This window comes from Microcaecilia unicolor, chromosome 5, assembly GCF_901765095.1.
Source record: "Microcaecilia unicolor chromosome 5, aMicUni1.1, whole genome shotgun sequence".
NCBI classification, from domain to species: Eukaryota; Metazoa; Chordata; class Amphibia; order Gymnophiona; family Siphonopidae; genus Microcaecilia; species Microcaecilia unicolor.
In genome coordinates this window covers 104,973,322-104,994,065 of record NC_044035.1, presented here as the reverse complement: position 1 = coordinate 104,994,065, position 20,744 = coordinate 104,973,322, and the positions used below count along the sequence as shown (strand labels likewise).

Here is a 20,744-nt window from a genome sequence, read left to right as displayed (position 1 = left end):
GTAAGGGAGCTATGGACCTGGGAGCAATTTCTGAAGTCCACTGCAGTGCCCCCTAGGGTGCCCGGTTGGTGTTTTGGCATGTCAGGGGGACCAGTGCAGTACGAATGCTGGCTCCTCTGATGACCAAATGGCTTGGATTTGGTTGTTTCTGAGATGGGCATCCTTGGTTTCCATTATCACCAAAAATCGGGGATGACCATCTCTAAGGTCGACCTAAATTTCGCAATTTGGGCGTCCCCGACCATATTATTGAAACGAAAGATGGATACCCATCTTATTTCGATAATACGGGTTTCCCCGCCCCTTCACTGGGACATCCTGTGAGGATGTCCTCTGGAAAACTTGGGCGCCCCTTTCGATTATGCTCCTCATAGGCACCTAATGGAAGATTTTGAGTGAGACATATAATGGGGTGGATGGGACTTTTTGGAAGCCAGGAACAGTGGTGCAAGTAATGGCTGAAAAAAAGCCCTGAGTGCAACATATGTGTCTGTACGCCCTGACAACTTATTGACCCTGTTATAAAATTACCCTCCCATATAAATTAGTGCTGTTTAGTTTAGGCAGGGCAATGGAAAACAAACTTAGAGGCTTATGAATTGTTCCTTTTTTATGAAGACACTGTCTTGCTTTAGCAGGTTTACAAAGTGTGAAAGATCCTTTCCTTGGACTTTTTATCCAGAAAGACCCTGATTCAGGACCAGCTCTTATTGGTGCTTGGAAGTCCAGCTTTCCCTCCATAGCAACAGCTTGATGTATTTTTGTAAAATACATTTATCTTCTTAAAATGACATACATAAATGAAGGCTGTCTTTCTTCAGCTGTAAAACAAAAGAAACCCTGGATTGAGGAAGCAGACAAACTCTCTAACTTCCGGTGGTGGGTGCCTACAGGGGGAGGCAAGGAGGGGTAATTTGCACAACCTTCCCCCTCCCCTTAGAATTTAATGACTATTGTTTTGTAACTAGGTCTATGTTTTTGTTTTTGCACATTCCTATTTCAGTATGCTGTGCCACCTGTACCCTGAAGAATTTTCTGCAGGCACTCATGCTTCCTGTCTGTTCTTTCCTCACTAGTCTGTCCTTGTGGGGGGGGAAAAAAAGTCCTCTACTTCTCTAGCTGTGTACACTTAAGATGGACACCCTGCCTTTTCCTCCCTAATCAGCTAGGACAGCTGGATCCTTCCAGCAAACCCAAAACTCTCCTGATATAAAGACAATAGATACAAATGTTTTTATCCATGATTACCCTTGTATTTGACCTTTCAGGGTATCCTGACTTAAGTGTATATTATCTTCCTTATAAAATATCAATTCCCATGTGAGTTGTCATTCCCAGTGTCTCAGCCCAGTGCATGTTCAGACCCCCACTTCCTGTCAGAAGATCAGATAACTCCAATGAAATCACCACAGACCACCTTAAAAGAGAACTAAAGATATTAAAATAAATATACAACATCTTGCTAGAGGTTCAATGAACAACTGACTTATCATTTCTAGCTTCTGCTCAGCAGAGCTGCCAGTGATGTCATCATATGACAAAGAATTTGTCAGATCAGATTCAATAGCAAGCACAACCAGTGTCTTCTGACATTCATGAGCTTACGTACTCTTTCTGCTTTTAAGTGCTGAGAAGAGCTCTCTGCCAGTTCATAGCTGGTGTCCTGAATAATGTTCTAATGGCAATTTCCATGTTTGGGTATATGCAGTGATAGTTGTTCATAGGTAGCTTGCTGTGTATATAGCTGCAATTAGTTCCATTCATCACCTGTTCTCTTCATGTGACCTCACAATTTCATGTCACTCCTTGTAAAAAAAACAACTCCTCTATAATATATACACAAGTGTGATGTTATTAAAAAATAAATAAAAGGTACAGGGCCAGGCACAGCCATGCAATGATTTTCATGGCACCAGGTTTCCAGGAAACATATGGGATGTCAAAGGGTGGAGTGGGAATAATTTTTTAGAGTGTACGCTTAACCTTCCCTATGGCAACAGCACTGCCAAGTATTATCTCTAACCCTTAGCCTATTCCCCACCCTATCTTTCTCTCATTAGACTGGCAGGAGGGAGGGCTGACTAAAGTGAATCTGCCAGCTCCAGGGAAGGGATAGGAAATTCCTAATCTCCCAGCCCAGCCCCACAACCTTCTGCTTTTATTAACCAGGCTTACAGGGACACCTGCTCTTGTACCAGTCTGTTTCATGCACTATTTCTCGCCCTGCATCAATGACTCACCATTAAGTTTGCTACTGCAGATAGATGATATCCTGCCATAAAAGTTTCAGGTTGGTACCCCAGCCTGACCCATCACAAGTCACAATTGCCTTTATATTGTTACAGCATTTGTGCAATTTTTTTAGTCTTCTTTTTCTTTCTTACTATTGGATTTTGTAACTTTTTAGGTCGCTTTCTATTTTTATTGTAAATTACTCATTTATGTGATGGGTGGTATATCAATGTTTTAAGAAACTGTAATATCCTTGAGGAACATGAATATCCTATAGGCTTCATATGCAATCCTTCTCCTTTCTCAGATCTTAGGGTGTCAAGTATCATCAGGAAATGTTTACTTTAAAGCTATCTCATCCAGTAAGTCCTTGTTCTCATCCTCAGGATACTTTCTCACATTGAAGTTTGCATGTTCACCTATATATTGCTAGATAACGGGTCCCCAACAATTGGTCTAATGACAGTTCATCTAATGGCAATTGGTCTAAAATACACAACAGCTAATGGGTCAGTTGATCTAAAAGACAATTGGTCTAATGGTGCAATTGGTCTAAACAAAAAGAAGATACTGATGTAAAATTCAGTGTAATTGTGTCAGAAAAAAATCACAGCAAGATGCAGAAATTAAAGATTAGCATTCAAACTGTATGAAAGAAGTTAATTCTATAAACTTATATATGAGTGAAGGAAGTTAATATGAGAAATATTGTTAATGTTGTTCTAAAAGTGCAGATTGTGGGCAATGCCACATAGAAAATCCAAGTATTGTAGGAGGCTAACTGTGCAAAAATGGACATAAAATGATCTTCATGGCTTCTTTCATCATTTTTCTGTTTCTTTCATTGCTTACCTCTTATTATGCATTCCATCTGGCTTTCAACATCTTTCTGCAATTCAGCGATTAATATATATATATAAACTCCAACATGTTCTCTTCCAACCAACACTTCTAGTCTTCTATGCCATGATTCCAGTATTTTCTGTGTTCTTGGTATACCCAGGTCAACACGAGCATTGACTGACCACACAGATGGTGAAAATGGAGGCAATCTGATTTGCAGGTCTCAGAGTCCTGCAAACCTGTCCACTAACATAATTTTCATCAAACCACAGGGCGAGGTCAGCTGCTTCATCAGGAAGGGCTTCCATCAATTCAAGCCATGCCAGTTGAATTTCATTAGGAGGAAGAAATTCTAGTGCTGCGATTTGGCAAACCTTTATGCTCAAGTCCTCATCTGTTGCTTATTGATTTTTGAGAGTCCTAGGCCCTGTATCTTCTTATATATATTTTGCCCAAAATGGAAAAAGCAAGCATTATGAATGGAGTTGGGGAAATTCTTCTGCAGAGGCTCGTACGGCTGCCTGTTTGAAGTTAGAAATAACAATGGAAGGTTTTAGGGAGATAGTTTTATCAACTGCAAAGTCTACTAAGTACTAAAATAATGTGTTGTAGCATCTGAGAGACTTACATGACATGAGGCCATAAGCCAGTGGTAGGATTCAACCTCTGTCATCAGGACCAACAGGAGCATGTTTGAAGACAGTTGAGTGAATATAATGGAATGGTTTGAATGTCCCATCTATGATCTAGTATGACTCTCGCTGAGCTTGTGAACATTGCCGACAGGTTGTGAATAGCAGGACTTTCTCTGAGGCCAGTGTCTGAGTTCTTAAAAAGGAAAGTCTCCCTGCTGAGAGTCCTCATATTCTGGGGGAATAACCAAATCAGTCAAGGTCTACGGTTCTGGATGAACTTCTTTTCAGACTCGTTCGATGGTTTGCTTCAAAGACACTGTATTTGGCAGGTATGGTCGTGCAGCAGAGTCCATCATTGCAAATGTGGATTGAATGATTTGAGCAGGCTTGTCATTACAGTGTGCTGCAACTTGTTTCATGGCGGCCTTCACATGAGCGACATCAGTTTAGTGTTCAGCAACAGCTTGCATCAGATGTTCTCCAAACTTTTGTAGTTGATGCTGTTAATAATTATTGTTACTGCTGACCCATTACAGTCTCTATCTTCACATCTCCAGTAGTAAGCAGTTTCTCCCGTCATCTTTCTGACATGCTTACATCACAGGCACAGAAGATAACCTTAAGCAACTAACTTCTCTTTCCCTTTTCTGTATCTACCAAGTCACAAAACTCCATTCCTTAATATATCCACTGTAACAGTTGCGAGTTTAACTGAAATATTTTACCTCAAACACCACTTTTTGCAGTAACTGAATATCAACTACAGCTCTGGATTTTATACTTGAAGCATAAACTTTTATAACAGTTTCTACCTTTTATAGAATTGTAACATACAATTTCAGTTCACAGCTTTTGTTTCCATCTCATTCACACACAGGCCTACTGTAAAGCCACAGTCATATTTATTAATTGGCTTTCTAAACAAATTTTTTAGTAACTTAACACATTCATTCATTACTGAAGTCTTTACTCTTCCATATCAAACACTTGTGACTTTGCACCTCTATCACACATTCAGTTAAATTTTTAGATATCGTATTGCAATACCAAGTGACTTCTAGGATCAATGCCATGAGTAGATTAAAGCTTTATTGGCTTCACATGACAAATGTATGACTTCACATCTTTATCTTGATTATTTAATTTTTAGACCAGCTTTCTATTAGACAAATTAACTTTTAGACATATTGAGGGGCATAATCGAATGCGAACGCCCATCTCCATGGATAACTATCTCCGAGAACGGGTTCGCAAAGGGGCGGGACAGACCGTATTTTCGAAAAAGATGGGCGTCCATCTTTTGTTTCGATAATATGGTTGGTGCCGGGCAAATGCATCGGATTTGGGCAGATTTGAGCTGGGCAGTATCGGTTTTCAGCGATAATGGAAACCGAAGGCGCCCAGCTCAAAAACGAACACATGCAAGGCATTTGGTCGTGGGAGGGGCCAGAATTCGTAGTGCACTGGTCCCCCTCACATGCCAGGACACCAACTGGGCACCCTAGGGGCACTTGTAAAAAGTAAAAAAAAAATTAAAATACCTCCCAAGTCCATAGCTCCCTTACCTTGGGTGCTGAGCCCCCCCAAATCCCCCCCCGAACCCACTCCCCACAACTCTACACCATTACCATAGCACTTATGGGTGAAGGGGGGCACTTAGATATGGGTACAGTGGGTTTTGGGGGGGTTTGGAGGGCTCCCATTTACCAGCACAAGTGTAACAGGTAGGAGGGATGGGCCTGGGTCCACCTGCCTGAAGTCCACTGCACCCACTAACAACTGCTCCAGGACCTGCATATTGCTGTGATGGAGCTGGGTATGACATTTGAGGCTGGCATACAGGCTGGAAAATAAAAGGTTTTAAAGTTTTGGGGGGTTTTTTGTTGGGAGGGGGTTAGTGACCACTGGGGAAGTCAGGGGAGGTCCTGATTCCCTCCGGTGGTCATCTGGGCAGTTGGGGCACTTTTTGTGGACTTGTTCGTGAAAAAAAAAGGTAAAAAAAAAAGCGGCCCAAATTCTCGCTTCTGCTGCCCTTCTTTTTTCCATTATCAGCCGAGCGCGCCCATCTCTCCTCAGCCGATAAACACACCCCAGTCCCGCCTTCACCATGCCTCCGACAAGCCCCCGTCAACTTTGTTCATTCCTGCGACAGACTGCAGTTGGAGGCCCCCAAAATCGGCTTTTGATTATACCGATTTGGGTGCCCACGGGAGAAAGGCGCCCATCTCCCGATTTGAGTCGAAATGTGGGCGTCTTTCTCTTTCAAAAATAAGCCTGATTGTCTCTTTGGACGAATTGGGCTTTAGACAAATTGTATCCTTAGATCAACTGTCATTAGACCAATTTGTCCATTAGACAAACTGTTATTAGACCAATTGTACCAAACTCCCAGATAACCTATCAGACAGTATTTACTTATGGCAATTGACTCATAATTCTTCTTTGACACTCAGCCAGTAACTTATACAATTCTGCTTCTACTTTATAGTTTTTGCCAATTGCCTTGAACCTTTGCATAAGGGTAAACCATATCATCACCTTCATTGACATCTTTAATCTTTAAATTTGGTGTAGTGGACCTGCTGCTTCTCTGTGTGCTGGTTCTTTCTATGTAATACCCATTTCAATGTCATTATTTATCTCAGACTATGGCAGACTTCTGCATGGGCTGAACAAGAAGCTCTGGAAAATTTCTCAATTGCTAATGTCTTCTTCAATAGAGAATAATGAGATTGCAAAGTTTCCTAATAATGGGTGGATGCTGAAAAAGCACAAATACAGATGATGGAGCAAATCAAAGAAAGAAGCTTTTTGTGCAGGACTACAGCACTTGTCCCCACCAAACTCGGGGAAAATGCAGAGCTTGACATATGTCATTTAGATTTACATTTTTGATTCCTGCTTATAGATCACTCTGTGCACCAGACATGTTGCTGGCATTATTGTAACTCAGTCCTTGGCAATTATCCATGTCCATTTCATATGTTGTGATGGTGTTAAGTATAGCTTCAGCCAGCCATTCTGATTTATGACTAAGATTTGGAATGGAGCCCAGAAAGCACTCAACAGGCAAGCTGTCCTCTTTAACCTATCCGGGTACAGAATGTAATGTGTTGAATCACAATACATACAGAAGTACTTTGCAGTCTTTCCATCTGAAAATCTCACCTTCAGCTTGTCTGCCAGCCATCACCGGAATAACCTAACTTTAGTTCCAAACAGTTTATTATTTGAGAAATCAGCATTCTGTTTCGTACAATTCCATGTACAGTAGTATGGTCTCTCATGGCATCATTAGTCTATTCAGTAGGACCATTGCAAGCAACAGGTCACCAGCATTATTCAACAAATACTACAAACCACATGACCTTTGAGCAATGCAGTCATAACTGTTATGTTCTGAAATGTCACATGTAGGTTCTGCATTGATATTAGCAGCAATGGAACTATGAGCATCTTTTCAGTGGAAATGGTTTATGCCTCTTTGTTTTTGTCAATGCCGAGCATTGTCACTTATAGGGGAGGGGAGGGAATCCAATTTAACAATCTTCTAAATGATCTGATTTGTTCTTTACAGTTTGTTAAAACTTTATATACCTCCTGACATCCAGTGATCACAGCAGTTTACAATATGACTAAAAAAAGCATGTTCATAAGTATAGAATTGAAGGGAACTCCATTTTAAATAGAAAAGATGTAAGTGAAGTCAAACATACAACAATACAAAAAAAAAAAAACACATGGCAGACAATCAGGCTCATTTTCAAGGGAGATAGATGTCCAAAAAGTGACATGTCAGCATTTGGACGTTTATCGGACAGAAACGTCCAAATCAATATTATCAAAACCTCTTTTTGGACGTCTTTCTCTGAAGTCCGTCAGAGGATGTCCAAATCTCAAGGGTGTGTGCCAGGGGTGTGTTCAAGGCGTGCCAGGGGTGTGTTCAAGGCGGGACTTGGGCGTTCCTAAGACATGGATGTCATTTGGCAATAATGGAACAAAACAAAGACAACGTTTTGAGCTAGACCTGTTTTTATAATGAATAGCAGCAGTGGGAATTGAACCCACTTCCCCAGGATCAAAATCTGCTGCACTAACCACTAGGCTACTCTACTCCACACAAGAGGTGCCCCAAATGACCAGATGACCACTGGAGGGACTCGGGGATCACATCCCCTTACTCCCCCAAATCACAAACCATTTTTCTAAATAGCACTTTCAAAAGGAAAAGATAGACTTTTTTTTGTAGAAAATGACCTTTCCTGTTTTGATTTTGGACTTTTTACAAAAAAACATCCAAATTCAGACTTAGATGTCATATCCAAAAATGCCCCTTGTGCATTTGACTTGCCCAAAGTCACAAGGAGCAGCAGTGGGAATTGAACCCATGTTGCCAGGATCAAAGCCCACTGCACTATCCATTAATCCACTTCTCCTCTGTTTTGGATGTCTTACATTTGGATGTCTTTTGTTTGAAAATGGACCAAAACAAAGGACGTCCATAGTATTTTCGAACATAAAAGATAGATGTCCATCTTTTTCGAAATTTGGGCATCTTTGTAAAACATCCAAATTCTGATTTAGTTGTTTGTTTTGAAAATGCCCCTCAATATGGCTCAATTACCTAAACTCCTAGAACATTGATTGCTTGAGGAAAAAAGTATGCCTTTAATCTTTACACTTTCATCCCTTATACATTATCTATATCAAGCTCTATGCAATCTCTATCTTCCATTACTGACTTCCCAACTAATAGTCAGAGTGGACTGACGGAGAAATGGGAGCAGTGTAGTTGGCAATATATCTTCGGCCCTGTGAGGTTAATTGCCAAAATAAACCTATGGTAAAGGCAAAACCTCTTCATTAACTGTTGGGCATGTCTGAAATAGTTTCCCTTTTAATTAACACAGCAAAAAATGGCTACCATATATTATTTGCATTCCTGATATCACAGTTCAGTTAGCTGCATCTCTTCAATGACATTAGCTGTGCCACCTTATCTATTGCATTAATGGTTAATGTGTAGCTACCTCTGTACGGCGTAGTCCTCACCCATTATAAGTCTAATTCCACATTAAGTCTTAACATGAGCAATTAGGGCCAGATTCGGTAAATGATGCTCAAAATTAGGTGTGAGGAAAATTCATGCCAAGTGCTGGATTGTAAAGGGTGCTCAGGGCTGATCACCATTTATAGAATAGCGCTTAGCGTGGATTCCCTCACCCAACTTTGGGCGCAAGGACTTATGCCTGCTGAAACCTGGTATAAATCCAGGTGTGCAAGTTGGGCATGCAAACCCAACACTCTTAACTCTGCGCCTAAAGTTTGGAACACCCCTGACTCGTGCCCCTCCCATGGCCTTGCCCCCTTTTGGGTTACGCATGAGGCACTTTGGGCATGAATCATTATAGAATAGCACATAGGTAGATGTGCAAGTAAGTCCAGATTACTGCCAATTAACGTCAATAATTGTTGATGGCTCGGTAACTAATTTGCATGCATATTTGCCCTGTACACTCCAATTTGATTGGCCAATATAGAATTTGGGGGTTAATGCATATTGACAGTTAATTGCACTAACTGCTGTGATACCAGCTAATGCAGCTTTGTAAATAGTCCCAATAGTCTGTACACCCTCCCAAGATCCTCTCACTCCTCTCCTCAGATTTAGCTCCCTTTGGATTGGTTCTAGGTTACTGACTACAAGGTTCTTCTGTTCTGGTTTTTTTTTTTCTTCAAATCCCTGAGTCTTTGTTCCTTTCTTCCTTCTACAATAATTTGTTTCAGTAAACTCCAATAAAGTAGTTCTTTTCTCCCCCCTTTCAATATAGTTTGGCACCAGAATATCAGCTGGTTTCACTCTCTCCTTCAGCTCCAATATACAGCACTTCTCACTACTCCAAAAACTCAAACCAGGGTTTTTATTTCCAATGAAAACAGAGCCATAGTGAAAGGATTACTCTCTCAAAATGGGAATGGAAACCTCAGGAGCAGCTATTTCAGTGCAGTACCAAAAGAACCACCACAGGGACTGACTATGTGGCCCTCTGCACCCACTCAGAAATAGATAAAGACCTTACGGCTTTTCTAGTCTGCCTACCAACTGTTATACTCTACAATCCTTTCCTCTTCCTCTGAGATCTTCTGTGCTTATCCAGTTCCTCTTATACAGGCCTCATCTCCACCATTTCTACTGGAAGGCTATTCCTCTGTGCTTTATGATCTGAATAGGCAGAAGAGGAGGAATGTGATAGAGACATTTAAATACTTCCATGCTATAAATGCACAGAGGTATTTTAATGGAAAGGAAGCTGAATGAGGCTCCTAGGATGAAGGTGAAAGGGGACGACTGGCATAATCTAAGGAAATATTTCTTTATAGAAGGGATGCCGGATGCTGGGAACAGACTCTCACCAGAGGTGTAGAGATAGTAACTATCCAGCTCATTTTCAAAAGAGATCCCCGGCCATCTTCCAACACAAATCGGGAGATGGCCGGCGATCTCCTGAAACCAACTGCTTTCCGTCGTGGAGCCGGCGAAACTTAAAGGGGGCGTGTCAGTAGGGTAGTGAAGGCAGGATGGGGGCATGCTCATGAGATGGCTGGCTTCGCCCGATAATGGAAAAAAAAAGCCAGGCTTGATGAGCATTTCGCCGACTTTACTTGGTCCCTTTTTTTTCACGACCAAACTGCAAAAAGGAGCCCCAACTGACCAAATGACCACCGGAGGGAATCGGGGATCACCTCCCCTTACTCCCCCAGTGGTCACCAACCCCCTCCCACACAAAAAAACTTTTTTGCCAGCCTGAAATGTCATACCCAGCTCCCTGACAGCAGTATGCAGTTCCCTGGAGCAGTTTTTAGTGGGTGCAGTGCACCTCAGTCAGGTGTACCCAGCCCCCCCCTACCTGTTACACTTGTGGTGGTAAATGGGAGCCCTCCAACCCCCCCCCCCCCCCAAAAAAAAACCCACTGTACCCACATGTAGGTGCCCCCTTCATCCCTAAGGGCTATGGTAGTGGTGTACTGTTGTGGGCAGTGGGTTTTGGGGGGGGGGGGTTTGGGGGGCTCAGTACCCAAGGTAAGGGAGCTATGCACTTGGGAGCTACTTTTGTTTTTTTTTTATTTCTAGAAGTGCCCCCTAGGGTGCCCGTTTGGTGTCCTGGCATGTGAGGGGGGCCAGTGCACTACAAATTCTGGCTCCTCCCATGACCAAATGCCTTGCATTTCGCCAGGTTTGAGATGGCCGGGCCCGGTTTCCATTATGGCTAAAAAACAAAGTCAGCCATCCTCTACACCCAGCGATCGATTTAGCCGGCCCCAACCGTATTTCGAAAATAGGGTTGTGGAACCGGCCCCGAAGATGGCTGGCGCCATTCGATTATGCCCCTCCACATCTAAATTCTAGAATGCATAGCACAAGCACAGAGAATCTCAGAGACAAGGGGAAGACTTCCTCCCACTCCAAACACCCTCCTACAGCTTCTAGGCTGAATTTTCTCTCTGGTCTATACATAGTTTTCTAGATTACACCAAGGTAGCTATTGCTGTGAGGAAGACCATAGAAAATTGATCAATTCACTCACTCCTTTTGCCATCCCCAATATGCCCTCCCTTGGAAAGAGGGATAATCCTTAGCTCCTTTAAACATATGGTGCAGTTAATTTAAAAGTCAGAGCACAGTATAATCCATCATGGGAGGATATACAAAGGATGTTTAAATCTGGAAATACTTGATACTACCTTTTTCAAGGCATTGGACCCAATTTGCTGAGGCTTTTTTCTTGTTCTTTATGAGGATAAAAATGTACCGGTTGATACTCATCCCATGGAAGTCAGCATTTTTTAAATGCTCACTGCTGCTGGATATTTAGTGCCGGGCCATGTCTGGCCACCAGCACTGAATATCCAGGGCTAATTATTTCTATGGAAGCTGCCGGAGCTTATATAGGTCCTTGCTGATACCCAAGTACCATTAGGCTGCCGTATAGAGGTTGCAGCAGCCATTTTGAAGGGCAGCTGCACCAGGCAGGAGCAGGTGGGCATAGATAATGCCCACATGTTTGGCTAGACCACCAGAGACTATCAAGATAAGCTCGGGGGGGGGGGGCTACTGGGATGGGAGGGGTGGAGGGGGGCTTGAGCCTCCCTTGACTTTCTTCAGAAGAGTGGGAGGGGGATCAGAATGGGGGAAGGGTTTCTGTAGTTTCGAAGGATTGGAAGGGGGCAGCTGGAACTCTTCTGCCACTACCTGAGGTTAACTGGGCACCAGCCAATATTCAGACTGGTGCCGTTACCTTTGTGTTTTTGCTGCCCTAATTTTATTCGCTTGCTTAACTGGTTAAAGGTATGAATATGGCCACTAACCGGTTAAGTCCCAGCTCCTCCCATAGAGCTCCCTGGCACTAACCGGATAGTGCAGGGTGATCTGCAGTGATATTCAGCAGCACTCTGTGGTTAAATGCTGCTGAATATCAGCACTTAGGTGGATATAGGCAATTTAATTGGGCAGGAACCTCCCCTACCCAGTTAAATCGCTTTGAATGTCAGATGGGTAATGCATTGAGCACATTAAAGGCAATTCTATAACATGGTGCCTAAAGATATGTGCCAATAATGCACACATTAGAATACAAGCACTTGGGCACATCATTGGTTCTTCTAATTGCCATTTATGTGTGTAAGTGCTGGGTGCTATTTTTATAGCAGATGCACCTAAATCTCTTCACACATAACTGCAGAAGGTCTTGCTTTAGTGTGGTATCTCCTACACTATGGAATGCCCTTCCCCTATATCTATGTCTTGAGCAATCCTTACACAGCTTTAAGTCCCATTTAAAGGCCTGTTAATTCTCCTTGGCTTTTCCTGATGTCTGACCCTGGGATTTTTCTCCTGTGATTTTGATCTTGCAATGTACCTGTGACGGTTCCAAGCCTCCTATTGTCCTTTTCCTTATTGTTAGCTATGTAGTCTCTCCACTCATTATCCTCTTGTGTTCTATCTTGTGACATGTGATGCTGTGTGGCTCCCTTTTCTCCCTGAATTAGTTTATATATTGCAGTGGCGTAGCCAGACCTGAATCTTTGGGTGGGCCCAGAGCTTACATGGGTGGGCACCAGCACCATGCACATAGGCACGAGCAGTGCCTCTCGGGACACCACAAAACAATGCCCCAGAATGCATCCGATGATGGACCGCCCGCCTAGCAACCGCTCCGCACCAACACAAACCACACACACACACACACACACACACCCAAAAGGGAAAAATGACAAACATAGCTACACCAACCCACATCCCAAACCCGAGCCGATGCAAGTCCACTCCAATGGCAAACATCCCAACACATGTGACAGGATCCCACAGCACAACCACAGCAATGGCTCCACAGCAAATGCAAATGACTGACCAAGCAAAACAGGCAAACACCCTACATCCCTCAAAAATATCAATCCCTGTCTGCTCTTCAACACGTCAAATACCGCACGAAGCACAACTGCAGAACTCCCACCGATGAAATAAGACTTTCCACCAATTAAACAAGAAAAATCCCACTGTCATCATCAAGACACCCCTCCACCCGCTGTGGAATCTGTAGAACATAGAACACAACCAGAACATTTCCTCCCACAGCCCCCCACAGGAAAAATGCACTCAAATTCCGGCAGCACCCCAACAACACAAAATCCCTTCACCGCCAGGCACCCCGCGAAGCAACACCAAATCCCGCAAAGAATTCCCTCAGAGCCTGCATCACAAACCCCAGCACCAACTCTGAACATGAACACCAACAACAGCACCTCCAAAACTGCACCAGTGAATATACACAACAGCAACGCACATCCCATTGGAAAAGCCAAACAAGCCCTCCACCCCTGCAGCCCTCCCCTCCCCACCATCCACCCCGCAGCTAGGCATCAGCCCCATCCCACTCTGCACCCATATCCCCCCACAGTCCCGGCACCTCCTCTGCCCCTCCCAGCACCCCCTCACCCACCCACCCACCCTGAAGCACACCAACATCCCACCTACATCAAACATCCTTGAAAAACCATCTTAACCCGAGCATTGCAGAGACCATCCCCACCCGAAAACCCACCAACATGAACAAACACACAACCTCCTTCTTCCTCAATTTCAAACTGGGGACTCAGCCCACCCCCATCCAGAAACCCAACACCAAAATCCATTGTCAGTGGGTTTCTGGGTGAGAGTGGGCTCTTCACTGCCTAGGGGGAAAAAAGGCACATGTAATGATTAAATATACCCTTTTCCCCTAGGCAGTGAAGAACCCACCCCCACACAGAAGCCCAGCACCAGCATCACACTGCAGGTAGATACAAAAATTCTCCCTTTCCGTTGCTGTTTTACCTGGGCAGGCGCAGACCCAAAGAGCAGTGCAAGTGTGCTCCCCACGCCGCCTCCGGGACCGCAGTGGAGTGCACCGCCTGCAGAGGACTGAAGGACTCAACCAAAGGCAGACTGAGCAAGGGGAAAGATGATGAAGCAAGGCCCTAACAGCCCCTCCAGCAGCCCGCAGCACAGTGAGGGACCCGCCCAGCCGAGCCGCAGCACCGGCGGCAGACCCTTCCGTGTGGCGCTGGCATTTGTGAACCACGGCAGACCCCTCTGTGCGGTGGCAACATCCGCGCACACCACAACCCGTGGGCGGGGGCCCTGGGGGGGGTAAGGCAAAGCACGCAGGCGCCACGACCGTCGGAGAACGGAGACCAGAGCAGCAGAGCACAGCACTGAGCACGCCAACAGCAGTGCTGCAGCGCGACGCCAGAGCGCCCGCTCTCAACCCGGACATGCACTTCCAAAACATGAGGCAGAAATCTAGGCAGGCCACTGCACTGAGGTAGTCAGCCCGCTGTAAAGCTATCTTTGCTGCCGGCTGCTCAAACACTCCCGACTGAACCGCGGCAGGAATAAAAGGTTGTGCAGTGCACTCACAGTGCACCGACCGGAGGAGGACAACGCAAATGGGGTGGGCCCGAGCCGAGAGGCCCACCCGTAGCTACGCCCCTGATATATTGTAAACCGCTTAGATTTCTTTCTGAAAGGTTGTGGTATATGAAATAAATTGAACTTGTAAGTGCAAGAAGGGTGTACCCATGAGCGGAGCATGGGCCTGGCCATGGGTGTAACACCAAGCAATAAGCACAACTTACAGAGTACTGTGTGTGTTGCATGGCACATTTAGGCATACCAACCTACACCAACCGTAGACCTGTCATAAGTGGGCATGCCTAATTTTTGGTGCACCAATGCACCTTTAGTATTCTATAAATGGTTTAGGTGTGTACAGAATTACGGTTCAATGTGCGCCATTATGGCACCTGAAGAGGTAGTTTATAATGCCACTCTGTTGCGATAGCATAGTCTGAATACTAGCCTTGACTATGGGTGAGGTTGGCAACCAGGTCCATTTGGGCCATGAGTCCTCTGAGGTGAAGTGCTGCATTTCACCTCTGATGACCCTGCTGCTCCTGTGTAGGACTTTCACTTCATCGTTAAGCTGAAGTAAAGATCTTGTGATAAAAGGAAAGTTAAAAAAAAAAAAACCACCAGATTTTAGCCTGACTTTTTTTATACTTTGAAAGCAATTCCTAATTCAGTGGATTTACATGTGATTTGCATACTGACTGCACTACCCTTTAGTTTAATGGTTTATTGCAGATTATTCCACATTAAAGCACATTAGGGAGCAATTCTATAGCAGGGCTCCTTGGTAATGCAGGGTGAAAGCTTGGATGCTCAATATTAGTGTACATTTAGGTTCCCCCATTTACACCTGCCATAGACCTGGCGTAAATGGTTGTACAGTATTCTATAAGATGTCTACCTTGCATGTGACCTGCAAACACCCCCTTATAAATACATGCTATGCCATAGAATACCATTAAGGTGTCCAAATGACATGTTCTCAGGTAAGTGTACACTTGGGTGCCTAAATGTCAGTATTCATACATTTAGGCACACAGCCAGCATATAAATGTAAGGAACTTGCTATAGAATTGCTCTTCACCTGCATTAGGAGTAAAGGGTAGTGTGGGAAAATCAAATATAAACTGCCATACTAAAGACTAGTACAGCTTGTTCCATCGGGGCCTATGTATCATTGTAAAATACTAGGGGCAAAATGATCAAAATTGAACCTAGAATGAAGCTATGGAAATTGATGTCTGTTGAGAGCATGTGTAAATATTTGCATATAAAGTGCATGTGCATTTTATAAACACATGTAAACACATGTGATAACACCCTCATCCTCCCCATCCCATCTGCCCGCAACCTCGGAGTCATCTTCGACTCCTCCCTCTCCTTCTCTGCGCATATCCAACAGACTGCCAAGACCTGTCGCTTCTTCCTCTTCAACATCAGCAAAATTCGCCCTTTCCTCTCTGAGCATACCACCAGAACTCTCGTCCACGCTCTCATTACCTCTCACCTTGATTACTGCAACTTACTCCTCACCGGCCTCCCACTCGGCCATCTATCCCCCCTTCAATCCGTTCAGAACGCTGCTGCACGTCTTATATTCCGCCAAAACCGATTTACTCATATCACCCCTCTCCTCAAATCACTTCATTGGCTTCCGATCAGATATCGCATACAATTCAAGCTCCTCCTCCTCACCTACAAATGCACTCAGTCTGCGGCTCCTCACTACCTCTCCACCCTCATCTCCCCCTATGTTCCCGCCCGCAACCTCCGCTCACAGGACAAAGCCCTTCTCTCAGTACCCTTCTCCACCACTGCCAACTCCAGGCTCCGCTCATTCTGCCTTGCCTCACCCTATGCCTGGAACAATCTTCCTTTACCCATACGCCATGCCCCCTCCCTACCCATCTTCAAATCTCTGCTTAAAACTCACCTCTTCAATGCTGCCTTCGGCGCCTAACCGCTCGAGAAATATAAAATGCCCCAATCTATCCACCCTATCAGATTAACTGTTCACTCGTCCTCTAGATTGTTCACTTGTCTTTAGATTGTTCTCTTGTCTTTTAGATTGTAAGCTCTTTGAGCAGGGACTGTCCTTCTATGTTTAAATTGTACAGCGCTGCGTAACCCTAGTAGCGCTTTAGAAATGTTAGTTAGTAGTAGTAGTAACTGAACTGCTGCTTGTGCACTGCCCAAACTCTGCCCAAGACATGTGGGTTATATAAAAATACATGCCTTACTGCATCGTGCATACTTTTGCATGCATAAGCCCTAGGGTAATTTTATAAAAGCCCTTTTATGTGCATAAAAAGACCTTTACACGTTAAAAAAAAACTTTATAAAATTACCCACATAAGACCAAAAACAAAAACCCAAAGAAGCAGATAGATTGACCACTGAGAGAATTTTTTGCTTTATCTTTTCCCAAAATTAAGGAGTACTTTTACCAAGTTGTGTCAAAAGGACCCCAGCGGTGGCTTCGATGCGTGGGGTTTGCTGCACACTGAGGCTTCCTTTTACTGCAGCGGGTAAAAGGATTATTTTTTTTTAACAGAAATGGAGTGCGGTTAGTTAAGCACTTGGCAGTTTCCTGGGGGCCCTTACTGCCTCTTATTTAAGAGGCAGTAAGGGCTCCCGTGCTAACCCGACAGTAACCGGGCAGCACAGCGCTGTCCAATTACCGCTGGGTAAACCACCAGCATTAAAGAAATAAAATTATTTTTGAGTGTCAGAAATGGTGTGCGGCACACACCAGCGCTACCACAGGGCTCCTTCGTTAGTCCAGTGGTAGGGCCGATTTGCCACATGCCATTGCCACAGTAACACTACTATGGCTTAGTAAAAGGGCCCCAAGATGTGAAACTAATATATGAAATCTACAAGATACTTTAGGATAGAATCCTGTATTGTATCATTTTTCAAGTGACTGACAGATATTTGCATTTCAACACTTCCCTACAGAGTTTTATTGCTTAATTATATGATGTTTATATACATCTTGTTACATATCTTAATTACATCTTGTTTATATGAGCTGTTCTGTTCTCCAGTTCCTTGGCGTGCTGTTATCTCTTCTTTATATAAGTCGTGTGGAAGACATCATTACGGAGTGGAGCAGCACAAATGATGCTCTTCTTGAAGGATCTACGCCGAAACAAGAAATTGAGTTCACGTCAGTCGGCTGCTGTAGATGTTACCCTGGCAATGAAGTTAGCTGAAAAGCATTTGATACAATAAAGCATCATTGAGCTATCAGTGGCATTCTTCATTACCTATATCTGCAGAGAGTATAAATATCTTTAAACTATGTTTTTGCCATTTTACTTAATTGTTTTATAGAATGCTTAATAAAAAATATTCCCAAAGCTACTCTGATTTGTTCTATTTTTTGTTATTTCATCTGACCACAGTGGTTTTCCATGCTATTTTAAAATAGCTGTCCAACAAAGCCAACCAAACAGTAGCAAAGCTAAATTCCATAGCTGCAGGCGATATGTGATATTGAATTAAAGGTACTAAAAATCTAGGTCCATGCAGCTCAGGAGAAAGTAATTTCTTTGGTTGAAATCAAAAGTTACCCAAACAGGAGGGACCTTTTTTTAAAGATTCCCTTGTAAATGATTAATCTCCTGGCAAGGGAAACTATATATCTTTTTTGAACATCTCCAACTGGAGAATTTTTTGAGTGATAAAAGTTTCCTTATACTTCCACATGTATGTCTGTTAAATGAATTGGCGTCGTCTATGTTAGATTTGAAGATAAGTCAACATTTCCTTTTTATTATATTTTTATAATGTTTTTTCAGGTTTTTCATTGTTTACCAAATGTAAACATTTTTCTTCGCATTAGTCAATTTCCTCTTATGGTGCAATTTTTCTTTTTGTATACTGGATGTAACGCAGTTACAATTTTTAAAAAGGTATAAAAAATGTTAGCAATTTCATTAAGTGTTCCTTGGTCTTTGTACTTTTTGAATGAGTGAAAAATCTATTTACCTCCACCTGCTCCACACCAGTCAGGATTTTGTAGACCTTGTCATCTCTCCCCTCGGCTGTCTCTTTTCCAAGCTGAAGAGCCCTAACCTCTTTAGCCTTTCCTCATATGGGAGCAGTTCCACCCCCTCTATCATTTTGGTTGCTCATCGTTGAACCTTTTCTAATTCCCCTTTCCCCCCACTCCACCAGGACAAGCATTTCTCCTTCCCTTCTCCCCACCAGGTCTTTCAAGTTCCTTCTCCTCCTCCCCCCACCCCTTTCAGGTGCAACATCTCTCTCCTCAGCTCTCCCCTGGGTTACCCCCCTGACCCAGACTAACCTCTAAAGGCAGGAACGATGTCCAATTACTCCTGCCTTTGGCATCACCATCTTTCAAATTGGCAGTGCTTGATTCTTAGCCATGCATTCTGATGTACCACTAGGGATCATGTGCCACCATTTTGAAAGATGATGGTACCAAAAGCAGAGCATTTGGGCATTGATCCTGCCTTTAAAATTAAGTGGGAAAGGTTTGGGGAGTGGCTGGGGGTATATTGAGGGGATGTCCTTGGCAGCCAGAGCAGTGTCCAGGGAGGAAGTCAGGGGCAGCCGTAGAGGTCCGTGGGAGCCCCCAATTCATTGTTTCTATATCATAAATTTTATAAACGTATGTAAACCACTTAGTTGACCCCAATGTGTGGTATAACAAATAATAAAGAAACTTGAAACCGAAACTTGAATGTAATAATGTGGAGTCATGCATTTGGGGATTGAGAAATTCAAGGGAGCAGTAAACAGTATGAAGTAAGACACTGATTTGCACCAAACCAGAGAGAAATTGAGGGGCAAAATATTCCATGAACAAAATGGCAAGGCAGAGAAATGTTAGGTTGTATAGGAAGTGAATGAACCAACTGACAAAAAAAGGTGATAATCTCAGTGTTACTTGTCTCTATATAAATCAAATTCTGGAGTATATCCCCTCAAAAAGATATAGTCAAAGTAGATGCTGTCTAAAAAAAAGGGCTACCAAAATGATTTAATTTATTTCAATCCTTGATATACCACCATTCAGCCCTGGACAACGGTACAACAAAGTGCTTCATAGAAGTAGGGAAAAAAGAAAGGACAAAAATACAGTCCAGCCAATATTCAGCCCGTGGGAGACAGGCCAGCTAAGTGCTGTGATCGGTGCTGAGCCTGGATATTCAATGCTGGTGACCGGCATTTAATATCCGGGGTTTTTTTTGGCTGGCTTAAACTTAACTGGCCAATTTAATATTGAGCACTGACCAGTTAAGTTTATAGTGGCCAAAGGTAGGACTGCTATTTAGGCGGTCCAATTTGACTGCTAAACTAGCTGGTAAAGCCCTGAATATTCATAGCTAGTGATATAGCTAGGGTTACCATATGTCCGGATTTACCCGGACATGTCCTCTTTTTGAGGGCATGTCCAGGCAACCGGATGGGTTTTGCCAATCTGCCCATTTGTCCGGATTTCTGGACAAATGGGCAGGCCCGCCAACCTGCCCGATTGTCCAGAACTCCGGACAAATGGGCAGATTGCCCTGCCCCCACCACACCACCTGCCCCCTTTCACACCCACCCCGCCCCCTTTCACACCCTCACTCCGCCCCCTGTCACATACCCCGTCGCCCCCCCTCCCTGTCACCCCCCTCCCCTTACCTTACTAGTGCCCTGGTGGTCTAGTGACCTCTTCCGCCTTCGGGACAGGAAAGAGCCCCCTCTTTCCTGCCCGGAATGCTGCCCTGCATGCATCCTTCCTGTTGCTGATCCTCGGAGCCAATTCAAAATGGCCACCAAGAGTTGAAGTGATCTCGTGAGACTTCAACTCTCGGCAGCCATTTTGACTCGGCGCCGAGGATCAGCAACAAGAAGGATGCATGCAGGGCAGGAAAGAGGGGGCTCTTTCCTGCCCTGAAGAGGTCACTAGACCACCAGGGCAGTAGTAAGGTAAGGGGAGGGGGGTGACAGGGAGGGGGGGCGACGGGGTATGTGACAGGGGGCGGAGTGAGGGTGTGAAAGGGGGCGGGGTGGGTGTGAAAGGGGGCAGGTGGTGTGGTGGGGGCAGGGCATGTGTCCTCCTTTTC

At 44.1% G+C, this 20,744-nt stretch overlaps 1 protein-coding gene across 1 annotated transcript in view; it reads left to right on the top strand.

Moving 5' to 3' along the window:
- The window catches only part of TSPAN15 (tetraspanin 15), a 71,842-nt gene extending 53,445 nt beyond the window's left edge, over positions 1-18,397 (top strand). The window contains exon 8 of the mRNA XM_030203148.1: positions 17,709-18,397. Within this exon, the coding sequence (XP_030059008.1) occupies positions 17,709-17,876 (168 nt within the window). The 3' untranslated portion in view covers positions 17,877-18,397. The remainder of the gene's footprint in view (positions 1-17,708) is intronic.
- The last annotated feature ends 2,347 nt before the right edge of the window (positions 18,398-20,744 follow it).